The sequence below is a fragment of the Eleutherodactylus coqui genome, chromosome 1 (assembly GCF_035609145.1).
Source record: "Eleutherodactylus coqui strain aEleCoq1 chromosome 1, aEleCoq1.hap1, whole genome shotgun sequence".
NCBI classification, from domain to species: domain Eukaryota; kingdom Metazoa; phylum Chordata; class Amphibia; order Anura; family Eleutherodactylidae; genus Eleutherodactylus; species Eleutherodactylus coqui.
The window spans coordinates 410,307,271-410,333,899 of NC_089837.1; the positions used below are offsets into that span (position 1 = coordinate 410,307,271).

The 26,629-nt window shown below is 46.4% G+C and overlaps 1 protein-coding gene across 1 annotated transcript in view; it reads right to left on the reverse strand.

Moving 5' to 3' along the window:
* NDFIP2 (Nedd4 family interacting protein 2) overlaps positions 1–26,629 on the reverse strand; it is a 105,338-nt gene that overhangs the window by 68,119 nt on the left and 10,590 nt on the right. The window contains exon 2 of the mRNA XM_066580755.1: positions 2,573–2,729. Coding sequence (XP_066436852.1) covers positions 2,573–2,729 — 157 coding nt within the window. The remainder of the gene's footprint in view (positions 1–2,572; positions 2,730–26,629) is intronic.

The window sequence follows — 26,629 nt, forward strand, 5'->3', positions numbered from 1 at the left end:
ACAATCTATGTCCCCCATGACGTCATATAAGACCATTCACATGGGCTTTTTTTTATTTTACACTTTCCCACAGGACCCCAGTTACAGGGGGAAACCTCCCCTTTACTGACAGTAGTCACTAACAGAGCTGATCAGGGTCTGCTAGAACCCTACAACTCTGCAGTGCAAGGGGGCTTCCAGCGGTCACGTGATCACCGGCTCGCGTAGTGAAAGAAACACTTTTTAGTACATAGCGCTATGTACCCGGGAAAGGAGAAGGCAGAAGCCGTTGAAAACAGCTTCTCCCTTTGCCTCCAGGTTCTTAGCAGGTTCTTATGAGCAGAGGCTTTAATTCTGTACTGTAATTTTACTATCAGCAGAGATTAAAGCCCAGGACCATATATTTACCGCACTTGGTCCTTAAGGGGTTAATAAAAACAAACAAGCATGCTGATGTAGTATTAAAGTCTGATAGTGAAAATATGTATAGCTCTCCTATAGCTGCGAGGCTCGTCTGAAATATGGGGCTATACGGATATTGCTGCAGATCAGAAATGTGATCTTATGAACCTTCAATACTAAAAAGGTAAGATTTAGCTCAGCAACGACTTCTCAAGCACTAATCAGGGTTATGATAAAATGAAATACTGAACGCTGCCAAGTTAAGAAACAATGTAGGCAGTCTTCTATAATTGTTGTGCCCGCTAAACAAATGGTGCCATCTACATCAACTGAATCAGCCCATTATCTGGGCTTCTTGGAAGAGAGCAGCCAGAACTGAAGAGCCCTGTGTTCAGGAATTAATGGGGAGATCACCCAGACAGGCCATGCTAGAACTGACAGAATTATGTCTGTATCATTGGGCACTGCCGGACAACCTAGTGCTCACTAATAACGCTTCTTGTATAACAGCATGAATGGGCGATACCGGCACGAATGTGTATCATCCTATATATTCATTCATATCCCCTCCTTCAGACCAGGACTTCAGACTCATTATATGTAGCTTTATTTGGTATGAAGAAAATGTAGACAACGTTCCAGACTAATTAGTAGCGCTGGAAGGTTTTGTTAATAGAATTTATTTTCAATTAAAGGGGAGTTATAAGAATGGAGTTTTAAGATACAGCAATCTGGTAGAAAACCCTGAGGATTACAGCAATTTTGCAATATATGTGGGGTCAGGTCCTCATTTTCTACTCTCATTTCGGTCGGCCTTAGATGTCATGATATAAGTGCCATGTACTATTAACGCTTTGCAATCCAGTTTTGGATTCAGGGTTTCCTAGGGGGGGGTTTTCTCTTTCTGCCATTATACAATGGCGCCATCTGCTGCCTAGAGCCAGTACTGCAGTATGTGACATGCCGCAGAGGCCCCCGACAACAGAGCGGCCAGTAATATACAGTAATAATACGCTGCCTGACGTCTTCCGACATCGGAGCTTTACAGCCTTCAATCAGAATGCCTTTAGACGTCAGACAGTGAATTGGAAAGGGTTAAACTCCACTCATACACTGGTGCATTATTGTGTGTGCACTTCAGTATATAGGAATGCTGCTCACTTCACCACACTTTAGTGTAAGGCCCAATGTACACAGGCATATCTGCACTGTGGAGTCCGGAGCGGGCGTCCACCTCCGCATTCCGCAGCAAATACTGCCCATAGACCTGCTAACGAAAATTGCTTATCCCTGTCCATGGGTAGAAATCAATTGTGATTTTCCACTCGCGGAGGGAAAATCGCAGCATGCTCTATTTCAGCGTATGTGGCTTCCATTGAAGTCAATGGAAGCCGTCCGATCCGCAGCTGTCACTGTGGACGTCATCTATACTGTGCAAGACAGATCCGGAAGGGGGAGCAGGGCTCACCCGTATGTGGAATCCGACCTCGCCATGTGAATTTGGCCTGAAGGAAATTGGTATTTTTTGTATAACTGAGTAGAATAACTATAGTTTATATTATTTGCCTATATGTTTCAATTTAGACTCACACTTTGGTCTTATTTGCACTACATTTTTGTGGAGGCATAAAAACCTGACATTATCATCCTGTGTAAACAGGCAGTCATTCATCTACGAACGACTACCTGTTTAATCTGAATGGAGGCAGGCAGCCGGAAGAGATGTCCAACGTGCTCCGCCCATCTTTCAGTGAGTAATTATCACTCCTGTGCGAAAGCATAGGACTGATCGTTAGGACAACTGTCAAGTGAATTAGCAATCCTTTATAGGGTCAGCAGGACCTCGTAGAGGGTCCTTTATAGGGTCAGCAGGACCTCGTAGAGTTTGAGAGAAAGGCTCCTGTTGTGCCAAGTCTTTGCTGAGAATAGAGAGTCAGACACGCTGAGTCCCGTAAAAATGGATAGGTCTTTTACGGTATATCTGCTAATTAAATATAACAATGAATAACAAAACTAAAAACTGTGATAAACACACTACTAGATTACTGCATATGAAGAGTTAAGCTACATCAATGCAGGATTATAAAGCTCTCTATTGGACTACAATTAAGCTTCTATTTGGTTGATCAACATGCATGAATGAGAAAGCCAACAACTGAGCTGAAGCAATCACAAATAATACCGTACATACCTGTGTCTACACCATTGTCCACGACTATACTGCTGTATGGCGGTGGAGAGGTGTCTGCTGCACATGCAGAGCTGGTCTGGCAAGCTTGAGAAGCTTGTGTCGAGGTCGACGGCTGTTCTACAGCTGGGGTTTCCGAAGAGTCGTCTTCATTCTCTAGCTAAGGAAAGAAAAAAATGTGATAATGAGTATAAATGGTCTCATCCGCCAAAAACTGTGTATGTTTCTAAGAGGATATTAGAAATACACACACACACACACACACCCACACCCACACACACCCACCCACCCAAATCAATACTCACCTAGCAGGTGAAGCCGATGTCGGGACCTTGCGAAGCCAGCAGATTGCTGTGATTAGCCGAGTCGGCTAAGTGACAGCCGGCCGAGCCAATGAATGAATGGCTGTGATTGGATGTATACAGCACCGGCTCCAATTGGTTAAGCCAGCTGTCACTCAGCCCATCAGAGCAATCTCTCGCTGGAGGCAGGGATTTAGAATCTCCGTTACCAGCGAAAGTTCCTTTAAAAGCTGACAAGTCCCGAGAGCACTGCTGGGGCCAGCGACATCACCTGCAAGGGGAGTATTGATTTTTATTCAGGGCGTTTAGCGCTGCCAAAAGCACGGTACCAAGTTATGCCGCATTTTCAGCAGTGCTGAAACCGCTGCCCGTTCATTTCAATGGGCAACGCAGGGCTGAAAACGGCCAAAAATAGAACATGCAACGCTGTCAAGGCGCAGCGTTGGAGACGCTGTGTTTTCAGCCTTGTGTGAGCAGCCCCATTGAAATGAATGGGAGCGTTGTACAGAGTTTAGCGTTGTGCTTAAAAAGGCAGCGCTAAACGCTGTACAAAAATACCTGTGTGCGCGAGGCCTGACATCTCAGGCAGATGTACAATGGATTAGAGTTGTGGTGATTAAATGAACAGTCTTACTATCTGAGGCCCTAAAAGTGGTTCCACCCTTGGCCTATAAAAGGCTCTCAGAGCCCACCTGTGTGTAGTGACCTCTTTATCTCTTGGTAGAGCTAGTTGACCACTAGACATGACGAATTACCCCTCACCTGGTTGTCTGTCGAGGGTATCCCGAGCCCGGTTAGCTTTTGTGCGTGCCTTCACGCATCCACTGGTCCTAACACCTCCTTACAGTCTGGTCAGAATGGCCCAGGTGGTGGGCAACTCATCGATACATCATCCAGCATCTCACATCCCAATAATGCGCCCCCTCTCAGACTCTTAGCTGGGTGAAATCTCCTTGATTGTGTCATAGAGGCGTCTAGTGGTTAACAAGCTCTACACAAGCGGAAGAAGAGGTCACTACACACAAGGAGCCTCTGAGAGCCTTTTCATAGGCCAAGGGGGAGCCACTTTTAGCACCTCAGGTGGCAAGACCGTTCATCTAATCACTACAACTGTAATCATTTGTATATCTGCTGAGATGTAACTGCATGCCGAGTTTTGCAGTAAAAGGACAACCCCTTTTAGGGGCTGATTTTTTTGCTCTACAAAAAAAGAATGTAAACACTATATTGAATATATATATACTTTGGAAGGTTGTAGACTTGGTTTCAGCTCTCTAGGACCTATCATTTTCGACATTTTTGGATAAAAATAAATAAAAAGCAGAATATAAAAAGCAAACATGAGCTGAAATCCTTATTTACCCATGTGGTTACTTCGGTGCTATAAAGATGTTGGCTTCATATTACGGTAGTAGCAGACAAAGTTATACACAATATAGACCTGTGTGAATCCGGGTAATTCCGCTAATATCATTTTATAACCATTCATGTTTTTTAATTCTAATTTTTTTTTTTTTTTTTAAACTGCTGTTAGCGGCATCAGAGGAGCTAAAACAAACTTTAGTTTGCCAAAAGACATCCATTCTCTGAGAAGCCCTTTGTGAAAGAAGATCAGAGTACAAGACATCATTGTGATCCATCCCACACACATCCTGAAAGATCAGACATAGGCCAGTACTTCTAACAGATCCAAGTACAATACTGATAGATGACCTTCACCCTTGTAATACCCTCTGCGCTGCCTCAAAAGACATCACTGCAACAGTGGCGGTAGGACTAGTGAGCCTGGTGGAGACATCTTAAAGGGGATGTGTCAACAGAAAATGACCTTGTTTTCATGCTGTACATAGTCAGGAATATTAATGATTTTTTTTTTTAAATGTTCTGTCACAATTTGTATATATAAAAAAAACCAAAAAACAAGACAGAAAAAAAAAAACACACACACATGAAATCCTACCATTTTCACGCTATGAGGTAAGAAATTTAAAAGGGAGCTCTAAAAGGACAATAACATTTATTTAAAAGGGGCTCTGTCATGTTTGAAAGGTATCCCATCTATCCACAGGAAGGTTTAGATAGATCTTGGACCAACTGCTGGGTCCCTCTCTGATTCTGAAAAAGGGCTCCTGGGTATCCCAAAGCGAAGGCCACAGTAGACACACATACGCACCGCTGCTCCGTTCACTTTAATGGGAAAAATGTGTGTATTTAGCTGTCTCAGTCAGTCCCGCTGAAGTGAATAAAGTGGTGGCACCAATGTACGATCACTGCTGCACTCACTTTGGGACTTGCCAGAGCCCCATTCTCAGGACCGATGGTTGGACCCCACCAACCTGAAAGCTATCCTCTATCCTGTACTTAGTGAACAACTTTCAAACAGGACGGAACCCCTTTAACCCCTTGAGTGGCACGCCCGGAAATTTTCCGGGACGAGCTCCACTGCTCATAGTGACATAGCCCGGAAGATTTCCGGGCTATGTATCACTATGGGAGCTGCAGCGCACAATGCCACAAGCTGTAGCAGTGTGCTCTGCCTGCACAGACCCACAGAGAGCAGTGCAAGGGCTTTGAAAAACCAGCAGAAGATATTGCCGACATGTTGGCAATGTCCTGCTTTGTTTACACGTTGCCATAGAGACCATCGGCTTGCTTCTGACGATGGTCTCTGTGGCAGGGAGAGCTGGTTGTTAGCTGTCAGAGGACAGCTAGGTACTAGCTCTTACAGCAGAGATCAGAGAAAACCTCCGATCTCTGCTGTGTTAACCCTTTACATGCTGCAGTCTATGTGACTGCAGCATGTAAAGGGCTGTCACTGCAGCATGTAAAGGGCTGTCACCATCGGACCCCCGGAATGTGATCAGGGGTCCTGATGGGTCCCTGTGGAAGTCCCCTAAAGGGACAAAAAAAAATAAAAAAATTTAAAAAAAATTAAAAAAAAAAAAAAAGTAAAAAAATTAAAAAAATTAAAAAAATAAAAAAAAAACACTCGTCTCCCTTTACTTTGTAAAAAATCAAAAATACAATCACACATGTGGTATCCGTGTGCGTCGTAATGACCCAGAGAAGGAAGTTAATACATTATTTAACCCCTTAATGACATGGCCCCTTTTTTCTTTTTTCCCCCATTTCTTTTTTTCCTCCCCCCTGTTTAAAAAATCACAACTTGTCCCGCAAAAAACAAGCCCTCATATGGCCATGTCAATGGAAAAATGAAAAAGTTATGGCTCTTGAGACGCAACTGCAAAACTAGTTGAAATTCAATGATTAGACCATTTTAAAAAACCTGCCCTGGTGGGCACGACAGGGTGGTAGGAAACCTGCCACTCAAAGGGTTAATGGAAGCCAACGCGTCAATCAGCTAGTTGCTGTGCATCTGATTTCTCTAAGCCCTGGTCATCAGCTGTTATTGCTGGAAAAACCACTTCTGGCCAAAAATTATAATATATGGTCTAATAAGCACATGGAAACACACGTTTCTACCCAAATTTATATGTATGGCATTTTTTTCTTTTAATTAACAGAGCCTGCATTATATTCTCAGGCATTTTTGCGTGCGTGTGTTTCCATGTAGATTTCCATCAAACAGTACATTACCATACACCCACATAAAGTACCGAAGATATAGAGCGGTACGGTTAACTGCAGTCTAAGCTCCAACAATTCAATCTAAATTAGGCAATTACTCCAAGTTGTCTTCTAGGGGCATGGGCTTCCCAGAGATAACATGGCCAGGATGTATAATAAATGGTGGAACTGAAAATCTGTCTCAGGACGTCCGGTCCGGATAAGGGGGTGATTTTCTCAAATAGGTGGTCTTTTGGAGAGGATTCACTGGACAGATACCTTACTAACCCATTCTAAAATAGGATTCAGCGAACGGAATATGTAGACCTGTCAAGCTTCCTGGAAAAACACAACTAATCACATTAGCGTGAACAGAGCCTAAAGTTGACCATACATCTTACATTCAAGTTTACAAGATTGGCCATGAGTAGAACATGTATAGGGGCATCAGATCTCAATGGAATGAAGGACTGAGCATGATGGAGCTTAAAGGAGATGTCTCGAGGAAGCAGTTAATTTTTTTTTTTGCCCAGTCCCCCCCATTAAACACACATTACTAAGCCCCCCTGTAAATGACATTTCTAGCTGGTTCGTACTTACCGTTCCAGCGTTTCAGCAAGTTATAAAAGTTTCCTCAAGATGGCCGCCGGCTCTTTCCCAGTCGCTCGCTGCAGCCCGACGTGCGCGCTCCCGAGACGCCGCCAGCTGTGTCTCCATGGCAACCGGACGCATCGCAGCCGCCGACCAGACGCCCCGCAGCCGCCGACCAGACAGCAGGTAACCGGCGCTAGCCCCCGGCTCCCCAGCGCTAGCTCCCCCGGCGCAGCGACAGCCCCCCCGGCCTAGCGCTAGCTCCCCCGGCGCAGCGACAGCCCCCCCCGGCCTAGCGCTAGCTCCCCCGGCGCAGCGACAGCCCCCCCCATCGCAGCGACAGCCCCCCCGGCCTAGCGCTAGCTCCCCCGGCGCAGCGACAGCCCCCCCGGCCTAGCGCTAGCTCCCCCGGCGCAGCGACAGCCCCCCCCATCGCAGCGACAGCTCCCCCGGCGCAGCGACAGCCCCCCCGGCCTAGCGCTAGCTCCCCCGGCCTAGCGCTAGCTCCCCCGGCGCAGCGACAGCCCCCCCCGGCCTAGCGCTAGCTCCCCCGGCCTAGCGACAGCCCCCCCGGCCTAGCGCTAGCTCCCCCGGCCTAGCGACAGCCCCCCCGGCCTAGCGACAGCCCCCCCCCATCGCAGCGACAGCTCCCCCGGCGCAGCGACAGCCCCCCCGGCCTAGCGCTAGCTCCCCCGGCCTAGCGACAGCCCCCCCCATCGCAGCGACAGCTCCCCCGGCGCAGCGACAGCCCCCCCGGCCTAGCGCTAGCTCCCCCGGCCTAGCGACAGCCCCCCCCATCGCAGCGACAGCTCCCCCGGCGCAGCGACAGCCCCCCCGGCCTAGCGCTAGCTCCCCCGGCGCAGCGACAGCCCCCCCGGCCTAGCGCTAGCTCCCCCGGCGCAGCGGCAGCCCCCCCCCCCGGCGCAGCGGCGGCGCAGCCCGGCGCAGCGGCAGCCCCCCCCGACCCATCACTTACCTGGGAGGCTTCTCGGGGCTGCTGGGCTGGTCTTCTCCGCTGGGCAGCTCCAGTTTCTGCACCTTCCTCTAACAGAGGATGGTGCAGAATGGCCGCTTCAGCGCGCTCCCGAGCAGTGACAGCTCGTCTGCGCATGCGCAGAAGAGCTGTAGCGGGGAGCACACTGAAGCGGCTCGTGCTGAATGGAGAAGACCGGACTGCGCAAGCGCGTCTAAAAAAGCAAGCTGCCAGCGAATTTAGACGGAACCATGGAGACGAGGACGCTAGCAACGGAGCAGGTAAGTGGAATAACTTCTGTATGGCTCATATTTAATGCACAATGTACATTACAAAGTGCATTAATATGGCCATACGGAAGTGTATAACCCCACTTGGTTTCGCGAGACCACCCCTTTAACATTCTTACTCATGGCAATAAGTAGCGTTGCAGAAATCCGCTTATTCCCTTCTCCCCATCAAAACAAACTTGCACTGTTAGCTTAGAGCACACCCGAACTTTCAGATGACTTTTCAGGATAAGCAGTCATGTGTGTACACTATTTCTGGCCTATGAATGACTTGTATCCTGCATTTTTCACCAGCTACCCCTCTGCAGGCGGCATCTCTAATTTTCAGTTCTCTCTTAGTTGGTGACAGAAGACTAGCTGATATAGAGAAAAATGTAGAGTCTGCTCCTTAAAGGGGTTCTGACACAAATAATTTTTTTATGCTTTAGCAGCCATTGTTCCCTGGTCTGCCTAATGGACACAGGGAACCCATGGTTTAATGGCTGCTAAAGCATAAAAATCTTATACTTACCTGTTCTTCTGTTGTTGTCAGCAGCGGGGTCATCCTCTTCTTCCTGCACGAGCCGCGCCGCTCCGAGATCGCGCGCATGCGCAGTGGAGAGGTGCCCTCTGACAGGAGTCAGGACGGGCCGCGTCTCCACTGCGCATGCGCAGAATCTCGGAGTTCAGCAGGACGGACGGGCCGCCCACAGCAAGCACGGCTTGTGACGTGCTTGCTGTGGGCGGCCCGTCCGTTCACCTCGGAAGTGCCTGACGGACGGAGCAGAGCAGGAAGCGGTCTTTTTGACCGCTCCTGCTCTGCTTTTACAAGGCACAGAAGAAGATGCCGGCTGGAGGGGACATGCCTGGCGATCGGGCCAGGCCAGGCAAGGTGAGTAAAATTTTTTTTTTTTTATGTCAGAACCCCTTTAACTGTATAACACCCACCGAGAAATAACCTAATCAGCGAGGACACTAGAGAAGTAATGAGCCATGTAGATAGGATTCCATTAGTTATAAATCATTTACTAGTTAGCTGCTGCAGCTTCTGTGTCAGTTTCTGCTTCTCTCTACCTCCACCTCTCCATAGACTTCTATGGGCAGCACAACAGGCAGTGGAAAGCAAATTAGAAGGTAGGAAGACCCCTAATGGACAGTACTTTAGAGGATATTTTCAGCACAAAAACATAATTTCAGGGAACTGAAGTGATTTGGACTTTTGCTAGCAATCTCACTTGCTACCGATACAAGTTCCCTACAAGTGCAGTGACCATTTAAGTGGATAAGGCCAATTTTCCTTATTTGAGAGGAAAAAAATTCCTTCCTGACCCCAATCTGGCAAATCAAATAATTCCTGGATCAACAACCCTTCTGAAGTCAATAATGATTATAACGCTCAAGAAAAACGTCCAGGCCCCTCTTATTGAATTTGCCATCACCACATCCTCAGGCAGAGAGTTCCATAGAACGCGATTAATAATAATCTTTATTTATATAGCACCAACTTATTCCACAGCGCTTTCAAGCATAGGAGAAATACAGACAATACAACAATTACAATGTTAGGTACAATCAATTTGAAACAAACAGGGTAGGGGTGGTACAGGAGGTACAAGGGGATTTCATGTGGAAATCAGTAATTAGAAAGTAAACGGGGTGGGGCAGTAAGGAGGTGAAGGGATAGAGGTCATATGTGATAGGCAGGGTGGAAGGTGGGGAGGGGTGGGGGACTAGGCCAGGGGATTTGGTATGCTTCCCTGAAGAGGTGCGTTTTTAAGGCACATCTGAAATTACATGCATCAGGAATAGAGATGAGCGAGCATACTCGCTAAGGGCAATTACTCAATCGAGCATTGCCCTTAGCGAGTACCTGCCCGCTCGGAAGAAAAGGTTCGGCTGCCGGTGGCGAGCGGTGTGGGAGATCTCTCTCCCTCTCTCAACCCCCCCCCCCCCCCCCCCCGCTCACTGACGCAACTCACCTCTCACCCGCACCAGCAGCTGAACCTTTTCTTCCGAGCGGGGAGATACTCGCTAAGGACAATGCTCGATCGAGTAATTGTTCTTAGCGAGTATGCTCGCTCATCTCTAATCGGGAATTGTCCGGATGCCTTGGGGTAGAGCATTCCAGAGAATGGGTGCTTCTCTGGTGAAGTCCTGTAGGTGAGCACGTGAGGTTCGTATTAGAGGGGTATTTAGTCTGAGTGTGTTAGCGGATCAGAGTGTGCGGGCTGGGTAGTATATGGACAGGAGGGAGGCAATGTACAATTAAAGCCAATTATGTAGACTACCATCATTTTGCAAAAAATCAGTAGGAGAAGATTCCATTTTGCCTCAAAAAAGTAACATAAGCCATCTACATGCAGGCAGGACCAACATTAGACGTGTGCATTGTCTTTCTGAGGGGTAGGAAATAGAGATGAGCGAGCATACTCGCTAAGGGCAATTGCTCGAGCGAGCATTACCCTTAGCGAGTACCTGCCCACTCGAGAGACAAGGTTCAGGTGCCGGCGCAGGGGAGCGGTGAGTAGCGGCAGTCAGCAGGGGGAAGCGGGGGGGGGGGGGGGAGAGGGAGCGAGAGATCCCCCTCCGTTCCTCCCCGCTCTCCCCCGCAGCTCTATGCGCGCCGCCGGCACCCGAACCTTGTCTTTTGAGCGGGCAGGTACTCGCTAAGGGCAATGCTCGCTCCAGCAATTGCCCTTAGCGAGTATCACTAGTAGGAAACTATTTTCAGAATAGTTACTTCATATTGTCCACTAAGACCACTCTCATACAAGTGTTTGTAAAATGCTGCGTTTTTAAAGTGAGCATTTTTACAGCGTTTTTAACGCACCCTATTCATTTAAATGGGTGATGCAGGGCAGCAAAAACATGCTGCAACGCCGAAAATAGATAATACAGTATATCACGCATTGTTTTATCATGCATTCTCAACGCTGTGCAAAAATGCTGGTCTGAAGCCCCATTAACATGAAGGGATGCTTAGTGCAGCGTTTTTAGCGCGAGCTAAACTGGATCACTTTATTATCCCGTTTAGGACCAGGCACTGTAAATATACAGTGCCTGGTCCCGGGCTTTAAGCCCAGCTGTATGTAAAATTAGGTGGGTATTAAAGCCTCCTGCTTCTGTAATCAGTTAGCTGATAACCCAGAAAAGGCAGGAGGGGTTTTTAACCCTTTCTGCGTTCTCCTTCCCTGAGTACACAGTGCTCAATGAGCGCTGTGTACTGAAAAGCGAAAGTGGAAGTGTAACTTCCACTACGGTAGCCAGGGTCATGTGACTATCAGGATTCTTTGCTATAGCGGAGCTGCAGGGTCCCAGAAGACCCTAATGAGCTCTGCCAGTGACTAATGTTACTACAGGGGGATGTTTTTCCCAGTAACTGGGGCTCCTATGGATGCCCCTAGCTACAGTGGGAAAGTGTCAAATAAAAAAACAACAAAAACATGTGAATTTCCCACAGACATAATACATGACGTCATGGGGGACATAGATAGTAAAAAACTAAATTACATACAGAAGTACAACAAAATTACAGAATAAAACAACACTATATACATAAGAAATAAAATAACCAAAAGCCAACGCCAACCAAACCCTCACCATATGCACCCTGCATTTCAAAACCATAATTATATATCAAAACATCGGAAACAAAATGAGGAACCCGTTCCCATACTTTATTTTAGCGCAAGTTTACTAATTAAACAAAAAATAACTAGAAATGTTAAAAAAGCAACTTTTTTTTAGCTTCTTACCCCCAAATAAAATGTGAAAAAAAGGAAAGTGAAAAAATATTTAAAAATTAGCCCTATAGGTCACGGGAAAAAAAAAAGGTAGATAAAGGAAAAAAAATAGGCCAGTAAAACCACCATATGGGTAAAATCCCCAAAAAAGATCTGGTCCTTTAGGTACAAACAGCCCGGTCCTTAACCCCTTAGTGACCACCCTATAGTGTTTTTACGTCCTGCAGCTGCAGGACGTGTATGGAGGGAGGTAGCGCTGCCATCTCCCTCCATACAGCGCGGGCGTCAGCTGTTTATTACAGCTGACACCCGCGGGCAATAGCCGCGCTCAGCCGTTCGGCCGACCGCCGCTATTAACCCTTTAAATGCCGCTGTCAATTCTGACAGCGGCATTTAAATCCCCCGAACGCTGTTTGGGGGTCCCGCACAGCCCCCCCCGCGGTGAGATCGGGGGATCTGTGCAGGTGTCATGGCAGCCGGGGCCTAATGAATGGCCCCAGGTCTGCCTTAGCAGACTGCCTATCAAGCTATCCACACAGGGTGGCTTGATAGACTGCCTGTAAAAAAGCAGTATGACGTAATGCTATAGCATTACGTCATACTGCAGGAGCTATTAAAGCATCGCATGTTAAAGTCCCCCAGGGGGACTTCAAAGTAAAGTAAAAAAAAAAGATCAATAAAGTTTTTTAAATTGTAAAAAAAAAAAAAGTTATAAAAGTTTAAAATCACCCCCCTTTTGCCATATCTATTATTAAAAAATCTAAATCATAAAATAAAAATATGTATTTGGTATCACCGCGTCCGTAAAAGTCCGATCTATCAAATTAGTGCATTATTTTTCCTGCACGGTGAACGTCGTCCGAAAAAAAAAAATAAAGAATGCCAGAAATACACTTTTTTAGTTACCCTGTCTCCCAGAAAAAATGCAATAAAAAGCGATCAAAAAGTTGTATGTATTTCAAATTGATACTATCGTAAACTACAGAACATCCAGCAAAAATTGAGCCCTCGCACAACTACGTCGACAGAAAAATTAAAAAGTTATTGCGCACACAAAATGACCGCAGAAAATAATTGAAAAAAATTAAATATCTTTAAAAAAAAAATACAAGTACTACAGCAAAAAAAAACTATATAAGTTTGGTATCGTAGTAATCATACTGACCCATAGAATAAAAATATCAGGTCGTTTTTGTTGCAGTTTGTGCGCCGTAGAAACAGGACGCACCGAAAGATGGTGGAATGTTTTTTTTTCCATTTCTCTCCGCTAAGAATTTTTTTAAAGTTTTTCAGTACATTATATGGTACAATAAATAGTGCCATTGAAAAATACAACTCGTCCCGCAAAAAACAACCCCTCATACAGCGACGTCGATGGATAAATAAAGGAGCTACGATTTTTTAAAAGGGAGTAGGAAAAAACAAAAATAGAAAAAAGCAACCAAGCCCGGTCACTAAGGGGTTGAGGGGTTAAGCATGGTGACTGTAAAATAAGAAATTGCTCACAGTTTTGTTACAGAGAAAATGAAAATCACCTTTAAGAACGGGATTAAAGCTGCCAATGTGAATTAAACCTTCCATAAAAACAGATGAAAAAAAAAAAAAAAAAAAAAAAAAAAAACAATGTTATGTACAAGAATTAAAAGATTATACAAAGCCACAACTCAAATTACTTGTGAATACTAAACACATCGTGTAAGCAGCTTGGGACCCGCCGTCTCGTGACACAACCGGACTTATCCTGAAACACACAATACAATAATTATACTCTTGTGTTACCAGAGTAGCCGGGGGAAGGTGCACCCAACACTGGAGAGGTGCCATCAACATGCTCTATACCCTTAAAAAATACATTTCACCTGGGCGCTCATCTGGGAAACAACCGGATTAGAAGAGCGAGAGGTTCAGCAAGTGGCGCTCTATGATCACACGTACACTCTGGATGCAATACTGAGCGAGAAAAAATCTGAAGTTGGCCAAACATTTTATATATCGATGACAACAGAACAAGCGTTCGGCCAAGAGCCATTCCTCCCAACCCCGGTGCACATGCACTCTTGGCATGAATGCATGCATTCTCAATGGGGAGAAGTAGGTAAGCCACTGCCGGACAAAACTGGTGGTGACTTATGTCCCCAGAGAACAAAAGGATCAGGCATGCTGAAATTCAATATGCCCGACCTTTCTTTCCTCCGACCTCAGCCTTCAACAAACAGCTGGGGCATCACCATACATATTAGATGGTCAGCCAGTTCCACGGGATTAGCCAACATTCATCTCATGTGTAGGACTACTAGCCTTGGACACAATTCATTTCAACCAGCTGCAAACCATGTATAGTTACATATCATCGTGTACCGTGGTGTATGTTTTTGTGTAGGTGAGACAATAGTCCGACACACTACACTATTCTGATCATCAAAAAACAACGAAAGCCCAATAGAAGAGAGCTTCAGAGCGCCATTAGATGCATATCAGGGCCTTCCACCTCTCAAGGGAGAGAAAGATTGGGTTGTTGGATTTCAAACTTCTCGATTCTTTGTCAGCAGGTTATCTCCTTGAAAACTAAAGGCTTTCCTCCCTCTCTAAATTCATGGACGTTTTGTGTGCGGTATGACAGCCATTAGCCAGATAGCTATCTAATCTGCATGTCCACGGCAGTGTATTCACCGGCGGTAAATCGTTGCATTGCTAGGAAAGCGCCGGCACCTGTCCACGATTGCGCCGGCACCTGTCATTCTGCGAATTGCCCTGATTCTCCGCGGTCAGCCTATCTATTAGATAGGGCTGACCGGCGAAGATTCGGCAGCGTCTACTGCTCCTGGGCGGCGGCTCCCATGGCGGAGCTTCGCCGTGGGATACCGCATCGCCAGTGGACAGCCAGCCTTAAGACTCAGTGAAATGTGGTGGATTTACTGCAAATTTCTGTGCCGATTTTTAACCATAATTCCATGACCACCTGTAGTACAAACACATGCAGGAGGTTTCCAAAACCCCATTTACATGTAGGGAAAAAAGTAAAAATTTGTTACATTCTGGATATTGTTTTATCACTGACCTTTGTCGACTATGCTAACCTAGGGCCACTCTCACCTCACACAAGTGGTCGGCAAAATGCTGTGATTTAGATCGCGGCGTTTTGCTGTGATATTACTTTAGTTTTGGGACGCAGGTTTCTGCCTCTGACAACGGGTTTTAGCCCACTCCCTCATAGTGATGGGTGATGAGGTGTGCTAAACGCGGTAAAATAGAGCAGACAGCGCTCGAAAATTGCGGCTTTTTTAATGCTGTAATCGAGCGCATGTCTTCAAGGCCCCATTGAAATCAAGGGGGTGTTATACTGCGATTACCGCAGCGTTCAAAACACCGCTGTAATCGCAGTAAAAAACGCATGTATGAGAGGCCTGAAGAAGAACTGTCACTGAGCAGGCAAACGTTGCCAATAGTGCGGTTCACAGTAGAGCAGAACTGCCGGCTGCACAGCCCTTGGATCCACTGGCATTAATTGATGGTACGGCAGGGTGTACGGCTTTGACATCTTGAATGAAACGGTGTTCATTTAGTTAGGAGAGGTGTGTTGACAATCACTGAATGGCCATCCCAGACGTTACATCACTCCGTAAACGGTTTACGTTTCTGCCATGAATATCTTATGCATTATTCACGAGTGCAACAAGTTTGTGCAATAGTTTATAATAATAACAAAACAGAATTGAACTGCTTGACACATCACTATGGCATGGTATACAGTCCACGGTTATGGAAACCGCCAGTGAGCATCTCACCTATAAGAAGCAGGAAAAATGATGCTATTGGTTGAGCAAACCCTCAGAATAGCTGATAAAAGAAGAGCAGTAAGAGCGTCCAGCAACAAAGACGGAGTTCGGCAACCAAATGCCGAATTTCAGTGAGCGGCAAGGAAAAACAAGGAAATGGATTGGAATAAGCGTTGCAAACAACTCGAAGCAGAAGCCATGAAGGCCATATGCGAGGCCTATTCTCACAGGTCAAGATGGCCCGAAAACGTTTCTTGGCATGCAACAGCACAATCAAAGGCAAAAATGGGAAGGAACTGAATGACCAACAGAGTATCAGGGATAGGTGGAGGGAATACTCAGAGGAACTATATGCCTGCAACCACATACCTGGACCATTGCATGAGGTGGAGCCTGTGGAGTTGGAGCCTCCATTATGGAGTCAGATGTGGTTATGGCAATGAAACAACTAGCCAAAAATAAAGCACCAGGTATAGATAACATACCGGCAAAGGTATTGATGCCAGTACCAGTGAAAACCATCACAGAGCTATGCCAGGCAGCATGGGCATTCACACAATGGCCACACAACTGAAAAAGATCTGTGTTCATCCCTCTACCAAAGAAAGGCAACTCCCAGAATTGCTCCAACTACTGAACAACAGCCCTCATTCGGCATGCAAGAAAGGGCCTTCTCAAAATTATACAGGAAACACTGAGAACAGTCACTGATGCGCAGGGAGGATTCCTGCGAGGATGGGGCAGCCGTGACCATATTGCAAACCTGACATGGACCATGGAAAAAGCTCGAGAATACCAAAAGAATATCTACATGTGCTTCATCGACTAAATCAAAGCCTTTGACTGCGCCAACCATGACAAGCTGTGGCAAGTCCTAAAAGAGTTAGAGCTAGTTAAATCACCTTATACCAATCAAGAAGCCAATGTGAGAACACAGAATGGGGACACAGATTGTTTTGGGATCAGCAAAGGCGTCAGACAGGGTTACATTCGCTCACCCTTCTTGTTTAACTTATATGCGGAAGTGATCATGCAGAAAATTGACCTAGACAAATTAGAAATCGGGGTGAAAATAGGTGGAAGAAACGTCAACAATCTCTGTTATGTGGATGCTACTTGCAGAAATAGAAGCCGGTCTGAAGCAGCTGATATGGAAGATTAAATCTGAAAGTGAAAAAATGGGCCTCTACCTGAATTTAAAGAGGACTAAAATTATGACAACTGCAAAAAAATGGCCAAATTCAAATAAAAAAAAAAATCAACATTGAGGCCATAGAATGCGTGCGAGACTTCATCTTCCTTGGCTCAAAAATTGACTTGGCTGGAGAATCTATGGCGGAGATAAAACGTATGATAGCATTGGGGTGAAGCACATCAGTATAACAACTAAACGCAGGATAGCACAAACCACTGTTTTCCCCACAGCCATGTATGGATGTGAAAACTGGACTGCGACAATAGCTGGTAGAAGGAGGATTGATGCGTTTGAGCTGTGGTGCTGGTGAAAGCTGCTGCGTATGCCCTGGATGGCGAGAGTAACAAACAGAGAAGTCCTAAATCGTATAAAGATCCGATATATCATTGGAGGGCAAGATAACCCGACTCAGACTCACGGATTTTGGCCAAGTAATGCGAGCAGAGTCACTAGAAAAATCTACAATGCTTGGACTGATCAGCAAAAGAAGACCCGGACGCCAAAGGCCAAGATGGCTGATGCTGTCAAAGCTGATACTGGCATGGATATCGCACAACTGAAAGAAGCAGCGCAAATCCAAAAAACATAGAGGGCGGGAGCCTTTAGGGTTGTCGAGGGTCGTGAATGACTAAACGGCTAACAACAACAACAACACAATTTAGCTGATTCATATACTTGCCACCATGAACAACTTCTAAAACTGTTGGGGCATGCAGCTCCTTATCGCCCAGTAAGATGCCGGGCAGCTGAGCAGAAACCAAACGGAACCTCAGTATAGTTAATGGGGTCCATTCGGCTCTGTTCAGTTATGTTGTAAGACGGATCCGGAGCCGTGTAGATCCTCTAATAGAGCACGAAAACAGAAGCCCCGCCGCAATCGTGGAAGCAGCCCAAGGCCATATCCATTCAAGCGTATGCGTATTTGCAGAACGTAGGATGCATTTTTTGTGCGCGCATTGGAATGCAAGACAAATTGCAAGACATGTGAATTTGTGTGCAGCAAAAAATTCTGCACCAAGTGAAATGGCTAGTTAGTCTAATGAGTTCTATTTCCTGCGCAGTTATGCAGTGTTTCTTGCAATTCCTAGCATACTTTACGCGTATTTGCGCATCTCCATTGACTTCTATGTGGGATTTTTGGAATATAGAGCATGCTGCGGGTCAGGGTTTTTTTTTGTTGTTAACAAGACTGAAATGCATCGACGATCAATATTTTTGTGTCGATGTCCCAACCTTATGTAATGGTGTTGCTCTCCGACCCAACGTTACTACTTTATGTGAATGTGGAAATGGCGTCTCATGCTCTTCTCTCATTAGCTATAGCAAGGTCTCCAGCTAGTATGGAGTCAAAGAATGGGTCATTTTCCAATTATTGTAGAGCATAACCAAATAATAATAATGTTGTCAAATGTTTCAGTAAGGCCATTATAACCACATTAGAGGAGGACAATGGGCTGATGTTCTTCTCGCCAAACGACACATATTGCTCGGATGTTTAGCCATAGACATTAGATGGACTTCAGCTGAAAACTAATTTTGATGGGTGTGGCTGATCATCTACTGTGTTCTCCCCCAATGGCAGACACAGAGGGACGGGGATCAGGCAGTTGGGCTTGCAGTAGCTTGCCCCTCTCTCTGCATGCAGAACAACCGAACAGAGCATGCACGTGTATGGGGTTGGTCAAACGACAAGCTAAAGTCTATGGCTACCCTAGGGTTTCGTACATTGGTGGATTGCAGTAATGCTCCTCCACCTAGGAGCTAGAGTCTGTATTCATCCACATATGTACAATCTGCAGCAAGGTGCCTAAATGCAGGACCGTTCATATATGTGCAGGACCCGTCTATTGCAGCTTTCGAATATCATTTCTGTTTCCTTTTTCATAATTTCCAAGATCGTTGCTTGCTGCCATAACCGGAGACCTTGCTTTGACTTAGTCATGCTTACACAGCTGATGGCTTTGATAGTAGATATCAGCAATGATCTGTAAGCTAGACACAGCTGCAGCACAAAATACTCGCCTATCTTGGGTTTTTGGCAGACAGCTCTTTCCCAAACTAATGTGCTTTCTGCTACTAACCCTTTGTTGCAGGGCCTCTCCGGTCCGCACCCTGAAGGACACGGAATACACGGAGGGCTTAGCAGTAAGGACCTTGTTAGCCACCTTCACTCCCTACCGGGGGAACAAGCTCATAGTTAGGTGCTTTTATTAGTAGGGCTAATGCCCACGGCTGGATTATCGCTGAGGAATTCGGTCAAACACCCGCCGCGAATTCCGCAGCAATGTCAGTCCATAGACATGTTGTGGTAAACCATTCTCCCATGCCCACGAGTGGAAATTAACTGTGATATTCCACTTGCGGGGGAAAATCGCAGCACGTTCTATTCTGTGCAGAAAAACATGCGGACGGCTTCCATTGCAGTCAATGGAAGCCGTCCATCCCGCAATACTTCCGCTGCACCGTGCCAACTCACCGGGCGAGGCGCTCGCGGTGGATCAAGGAGAAGTGAGTATAGGGTCTCTGATGGGAGCTGGGTCTGATTCCGATGTGAGATTTCACAAGTGAAATCCGACCCGGCCGTGGGCATGAGACCTTAGTCTAGAAGATTGTTGCACACAAACGGTACACTCATTTGTTTGTATGCGCTGCACTCACAGCAGTTTCCATCTCCTCTGTAGATCTGTATGGTTGACCATGGATACAACTCGCCTTCACGCCATTCTTATGGGGTACAGCATTAAAAAACAACCTTTTAGTCAAGAATTCTTCACGAAGTTCCTATATCAAATCAGGAGGGAAGTCAAGGAGTAAATGCCTTGCCACAAAAGCACAGAATGAAGAAGAAACCTATAGAGGGTAGTTTACTAACCATTGTACACAAAAAGTTTTAGGTCATGAAAAATAAATGGCACACCTTGGCACATGACACTTCCGCACAAAGATTTGTGACTTTTTTGCCATTTTGTGCTTCCCACGCCACTTTTAAAAGTGAGGGGAAAACTAGGCAGGGTTTACCAGGGCCAAGGCCTTCCGGAGACCAACGGAATTATCATAAATTATTCCCAAAATCTGTAAATTGTGGGGTAAATCTATGCCTGCTCATTGTTGGTTAAATTTGCCTATTTTGAGCATGGACAGCCAAGAAGTGTGACAAATTTATTAAGAGGCGTACCCCACTTGTCTTGGGACAAAAAGGGACAGGGGTATGGTATGTGCAGTTCTTCTCTGCCGTCCATCTGACATGCCAATTCTGGCCCCAAGTTTTGACCATCCAAAATGGCCAGCACAATTTTCAATTTTGCTAATGCACACTGTGCACTGCTCTCTGATTGGCCAATGCTGATCAAATGAGCAGCACTGGCCAATCATAGAACCGGTATACTTCATTGGTAGTTTAACACTATTAATGCACTGTGGGGATTAGGTAGTCTGAAGATTGCACAGGCATCTTGGATAGCTGAAAATTTGGCCAGAAGTTAGCAGATTGGAGGGATGGCAAAGAAGAAAAACTACAGATAATATACCTCCTCCCTCTCCGGTCCCAGCACACAATTTAGTCCCAAAAACAGAGGGTTACATTAAAGGTTACATTATTTAAAGAGGTTTTCGGGACTTTACTACTGATGACCTACCCTCAGAATAGGTCATCAATATATGATCTGAGAGGGTCTGCTGATCAGAATCCCTGCCAATCAGCTGTTTGCCCCGTGGCAGCGGACCCCAACAGGCAGGTACAGCCTGCTTCTGCTGCAGATAATGCTGGCTTAGTGCCTGAGCCCACGCCATCGATGTGCTGGAAATCTATAGCATTTTACACAAACTGCCTCCCTTCCATTACACACATGTACATCAAGGGCAGGAAGTGGTTAAATGGAATGTGTCATCTATGCTTTTTTTGCTAATTACAAACCAGATAGCAAAGCATTTTCCATTTTCTCATCTGTTTTTACTTTCTGACTGTAGATTTTTTGTTGTATTGTCCGCACATGACTACGGGGGCAGAGATCTTGTCTGAACTGCGGTTAAAAGGGGTTTTTCAGGCACAAAAACTATTGATGACCTATCCTCAGGCTAGATCATCAATTGATCATCTGGGGTCCACCGCTCGGGAACCCAGCTGATCAGCTGAGTTGACGCATATTGCCAACGTAACTATAACAAAGGTCAAAGCAGAAGGTGTCAATCTCAGCTCTGTGTAGTGACCCCGTTAACAGAATTTAGAAACATGGCTTACAGGCGTTAAGTTAGTGCGGAGCGAAGAAAACTGCGCCCCTCCCAAATGTCCTGGATACACCTCACCTAGACAATACTTGTGTCAACGAAAGACAAATAAATATATATATTTAAACAAATGGGGGACACGAGCAATAACAAGAATACAGGAAAGGGAACCCTTTCCCTAACCAACTTCAGCTAGGCGAACGCTTCCTAAGGGCAGGGTGATCGTCCTGATAGGGTCAGCTCCACATCTCGAACCTAGGGGACCTCGCCTGTCCATAGATGGAGGGTAGGGAAGAACTTATCGCAGATGGAAGTTATATACCAGAGCTAGGCACAGGTAAATAAGGCTCACAGTAAGGCCCAATGTCCACCGGCGGATTAGACTTGCGTAATCCGCACGGGTGAAGATATGCAGTTGAAGCCACTCATAGGGAAGCATGAACGTCCGCACCTCAATTAACATGTGGATTTGTTTTCCGGATTCAGTGTGTGGAAAACAAATCACAGCATACTCCATTTTAGCAAGGATTGTGTGCGGACGGCTTCCATTGAAGTCACGCCAAAAATAAGCTCTAGCTGCAGAAAAAAGATATATCACCTTAGAAGCGCTGTCCGGGGACCGCTGGATCTTCTCCCCGATCCCCAGCACTATTTTTCATCTCTTCTGGTCGGGGATTGAAAAATCCCTGCCCCCTGGAAACGCTTGCTGTGATTGGCTAACACTTAGCCAATCACAGCCAGCGCTCGATGAATGGCTGCAATTGGCTAAGCGTCAGCCAATCAGAGGCAGCACTTCTAGAAGATGGGGATTTTTCAATCCCCGGCCAGAAGAGATAAAGAAGAATAGTGCCAGGGACCTGGGGAGAACATGTGGCCGGGCTCACAGCGCTTCTATAGGGATGTTTTTTTTTCCCTGCAGCCAGGGCTTAGGTTATGGCTTGGAAAGTAGGAGTTCCTACTGTCAAAGTTGTATCGCACAGCACAAAAACACAAAAATTGCGTTTTTGTGCCATGTAATGCAACAGAGAGGAAGGCTCCATATGGAAACATGGGCTACAAAACCTCACGAGTTGCGGGCATATCGCCGGACCCGAAGGGTTTTTGTGACAGGATGTCGCATGCTACAAAATATCGCACATGTGAATTAACCCATAGGAAACCATGGGCTTCACATTCATGCGATTTGTAGCATTGTAGCAATGCAACAAAATCCTGCAACTTTGTCGCCCATGTGAAAGAGGCCTTATCTGCAGATGATCACAACAGACCCCTCATGCATGAAAATAACCAGCACCCATTTAGAGGCAGATCCAGAGTAAACACGCTTCCATTTTTGCTGATTGGCTAGCTAAAGGAACACCCCACCCCCCCTGTTGTCCAATTAGTCCATTCACCACAGGACATATTGTAGCTGGGTAGACAGGAAGGGCCTGTTAAGGAATTCCCAAAAGAGGGCACCAAAGAAACCTTCTGCAGCGACAGGAAACCATAATGACGCTCTCACACATGCATTTACAAAACGCCACGTTCAAAATTGCTGCATTTTACCGTGATTTCGTGCAGCTTTGTACAGTGTTTTTAACGCACCCCATAAAAACGATGGGTCTTGAGGTGTGCTAAAAAAAAGCACCAAAAAGGAAAAAAAAAACGCACTTGAAAATCCCAGCGTTAGAAACTCCATATTCGAGTGGAGGTCTATGAAGCCCCATTGAAATCAATGGAGGCGTTGTACCACGATTAGTGCGGCATTTCAAGCACTGTGCTAATTGCAATAGAAAACAGGCTGTGTGAGAGCGGCCTTAGGGAGTTCCAACAGCCAAACACCTAAGGGACATTCTGCAGTGGCAAGAGATCGGCACACCTTGGCACCCAAGGCGTGGTCACACGGACTAGGGCTGACATTATGATGCCATCCTGGCTCTACTTCCCAATTGCAACTGGTGCACCACAACAATGGGCCATTCACAGAGTGTAAAGAAAGGCACCCATTGACTTCTATAAAAGAGTGGGACCTGTGTAGAGGTTCAGAAAGGGGGAGGAGGTGAGCTGTGAAAATCACTTACTATGAATGGTGGATCCTGTGTTAGCTATATATAGGTGTTGATTTCATATCTTGGTCTGACAAGTATTTATGTATCTCTTGAGTGGCTTCTTCTTGCTGGAGGCCTATTTTTTGTGTGTGGATCATATCTAGAAGGGTAATGTGGGGAAACGAATTGGGACGGGAATCCCTTCAATTTTAGAACTTGAGAATGTAAACTGAAGTGGATGTAAAGAAAATGGACATTCTAGACCGTTTAGGTACTTGTGAACCCATTTAGTGAAGGTCAGTGTCTGGGGTAGATACAGTTCAGCCATCTTCAGGATAGTACCTCCTCAGTTGCGATGAGAACTATCGCAGTATGTCTCTGCTTGTAATCTTAAATTAGCGGTTAGCCCATTTCTGTGACCAGTTTTCTTTTGGTGTAGGGAGACCCCATTTTTTCAGGAGGGAGAGGCCTTCATCACAATTTGTGATGATATGAGAAGTCCCTTCTCAGTTGATACATATCTTCGTCGGGAAGCCTCACTTGTAGAACATTTAATTTTCTCTAAGTGTTGGCATTATTAGGGAAAATTTTTTCCCGGGCTAACATTGCTGCTGGTGAGCAGGCAGAGAACAGGTTATTATTTTCAAAGGGAGAAGGTAGCTCCCTAGGCTCCTTGGAGGCGTTCATAATGGCCTCTTGGATATGATGAAGGGGACCCGTATGATCACATCTCTAGGCGTTTTCTGAAATGGTTTGGGGCCTTGGTAGCCTGTGCAGACTTTCAAGAATGTGTTCTTCAGGGTTAGAATCTGGTATTACACTCTTTAGGAGACATTGCACGAATTTACGCAAATCTTCCGATGACGTTGATTCTGCTACACCTCTGAGCTTAATGTTGCTTAGTCTATTGCGGTCCTCCATTTCGAGTTTGATTGCCTCTAGTTCCTCCACCATTTTGTAATGGTCTTCTATCAGCTCGTTATCTCACTGGTTTTTGACTCTAGGTGCTCTACCCTTTCTCCTAGGTCTGATATAGCAGTGTTGACTGTATTGTTTAGGGCTGTGAGATCATTTTTTCAGAGAAGCCCTGAGAGCTAACACCATATCTCAGACGCTGTCTGGCTGGAACATGCTAGGTTAAGGATGGGATCCCTCATCTCCTCTTCCACTGTTTGTCCTGATCTGCAGGGTTTAGAAGAGATTCCACCTCTATCCTTCATATAGCGTATTTCCTGTATCTCCCTCTTGTGGGGGTAGTGAGCGCCTATCTCCACTCCTCTTTGTGTGCAGCGGTGATTGTGGCCGTGTCAATCCAAGGAGCGAGGGGCAGGGGAAGCCAGTTTACAGTTCCTCTTCAGCGAAGAATCCTCGGCCCACCGCTCCGGACTGCTTTTACCGCCAGTCTCCTGGTCATCGCTTGACTTCTCACAGCTTTCCGCCCCTCGTAGCAGTCCTGGCAGTCCTCAAAAGTCACAGTGATTGTCGCTAAGAGGTCAGTGAGTTCACCCTCTTGTGACCTCCCATCTTAGGCATCCAGGCCACACCCCAATTTTAATTTACATTTTTCCCCAACATAGCCATATGGGAGCTTGTTTTTTGTGGGGCAAATTGTGTAGGTCGAGCTTCATATGCCACTGTAGCTGGTGGTTCCGGAGGCCATATCAAGTCTCCAGGGAACACATAACAGGGGGTCCGATGGATGAGAGAGGGAGACCCCTCCTCTGTCAGCCTTCTGCAGGCCGCGGTCACACTGACCATTGCACGTAAAGGATTAAACGGGGGGGGGGGGGGGGGGGAATCGTAGGTTTCGCTCATTCCCGCTGTTTGAGCAGGTGCCAGGCTGTTATCCAGCATGGCAACCCCGTACTAAGGTTCTGGTGCAGCCGCCGTAAAAAGGCGATTGCATCAGAATAACGCCTACTAACGGCCGCTGTCAAAAGACGTATGAGCAGTCGTTAAGGGGTTATTAATTATTAGTAGATGAATATATTATAGATGAATGCCTATAAACATACAAACAATATATACGTTACATTAAGCACTACCAGGTTTACTGGCATATGGATAGCAAAAAGTAACAGAAAACACAAACTGAAAAAAAGACACAACTGTGATGAAGGGATCTTGTAAAGACGTCATTGTACAGATGGGTGTCAATCCAAGGGCTCATTCACACAGGTGGATGAAAAATGCACCATCCTCAATGCGCGTGCATTTTTGGGGCATATGAGCGTCTTTTACGACTGTGTTGCATCCATGTTTACTACGTTTTTCAAGCGTGCAAAAAAACAAAAAAAACAAACACAGGAAGAAAACCCAAGTGATGCCAGTTTTAACCCACAAAAAGTAGCGTGCACAAAGAAAAAAAAAAGACAACTAGTGAATCCAGATGCTAATGCAGATTCACTGCATTTTTTTAATGCAGCCATAGAATTTAAAGGGCTTGTCTAGTAGTAATCTAGTCATGGCCTATCCTCAGCAAAGATCATCAATAGAAGGTTGGTGTACTGGTGTATCTTGACGCCACCGGAAGTTAGGGGTTTGAAAGGGCTTGGATGGAAGAACGCCCCTGTCACACCCCTAGCTCCCGATAGTCGTATTTTATTAAGGTCCTAGCAGTACAGTGTGTAGAGCTTTTTGCCTGCCCTGGAGGGTTACGGTTAAGGGATTATTGTCCGAAAAGGGACATCCTATCCCCCTTTCATCCTATTGTCCTAACAGGACAATAATAACTTACCCTAACCCTCCAGGGCAGGCAAAAATCTCTACACAGGATGCAGCAATATGTCGCTGCATCTGCCCTCCGTAACCTGCGTCCCACTTCCATCTGACCTCCGCAAGCTGCTCACTCCGGACAAAAGGGACACAGGCACCGTGGAGCAGCAGCGGTGGCGGCGAAGGTCTGGAGTGCACTCAGCTGGTGCCGCTGGCTCAGCATACAGTGCATGTCCTGCTATCGCCAAATCGGGACAGAATGGAGCAGCGGGGAAGCGCCAGGGAACACAATGTCAGAGGTTACATGTGGGGGCACCCGGGGAGGCTGCCATACTAACAGCTGCAGCAGGAAAAGGGCCGGTGAACACACTGGCGGAGGTGACATCTGGGGCCGACCGGGGAGGCTGCCACACTCACAGCAGCAGTGCAGAAGGGCCGGCCAACAGAGTGCAGCCGCCTGAAGTAAACAAAACTTCCAGAGAGCCTGCCACACTGACGGCAGCAGCGGGGAGGAGAACTGTTGGCTGGAAGCTGGGACGGGAAGATGATACTCACCTTCCAGGACCTGCAGGGGAGCTATCTCATCAGCCAATGAGGTACAGGGGGCGTCACTGGGCTGTCAGTGTTCTCTCATGCACTACTTCCTGGTGGCGTCAAGATACACCAGTACTGAAG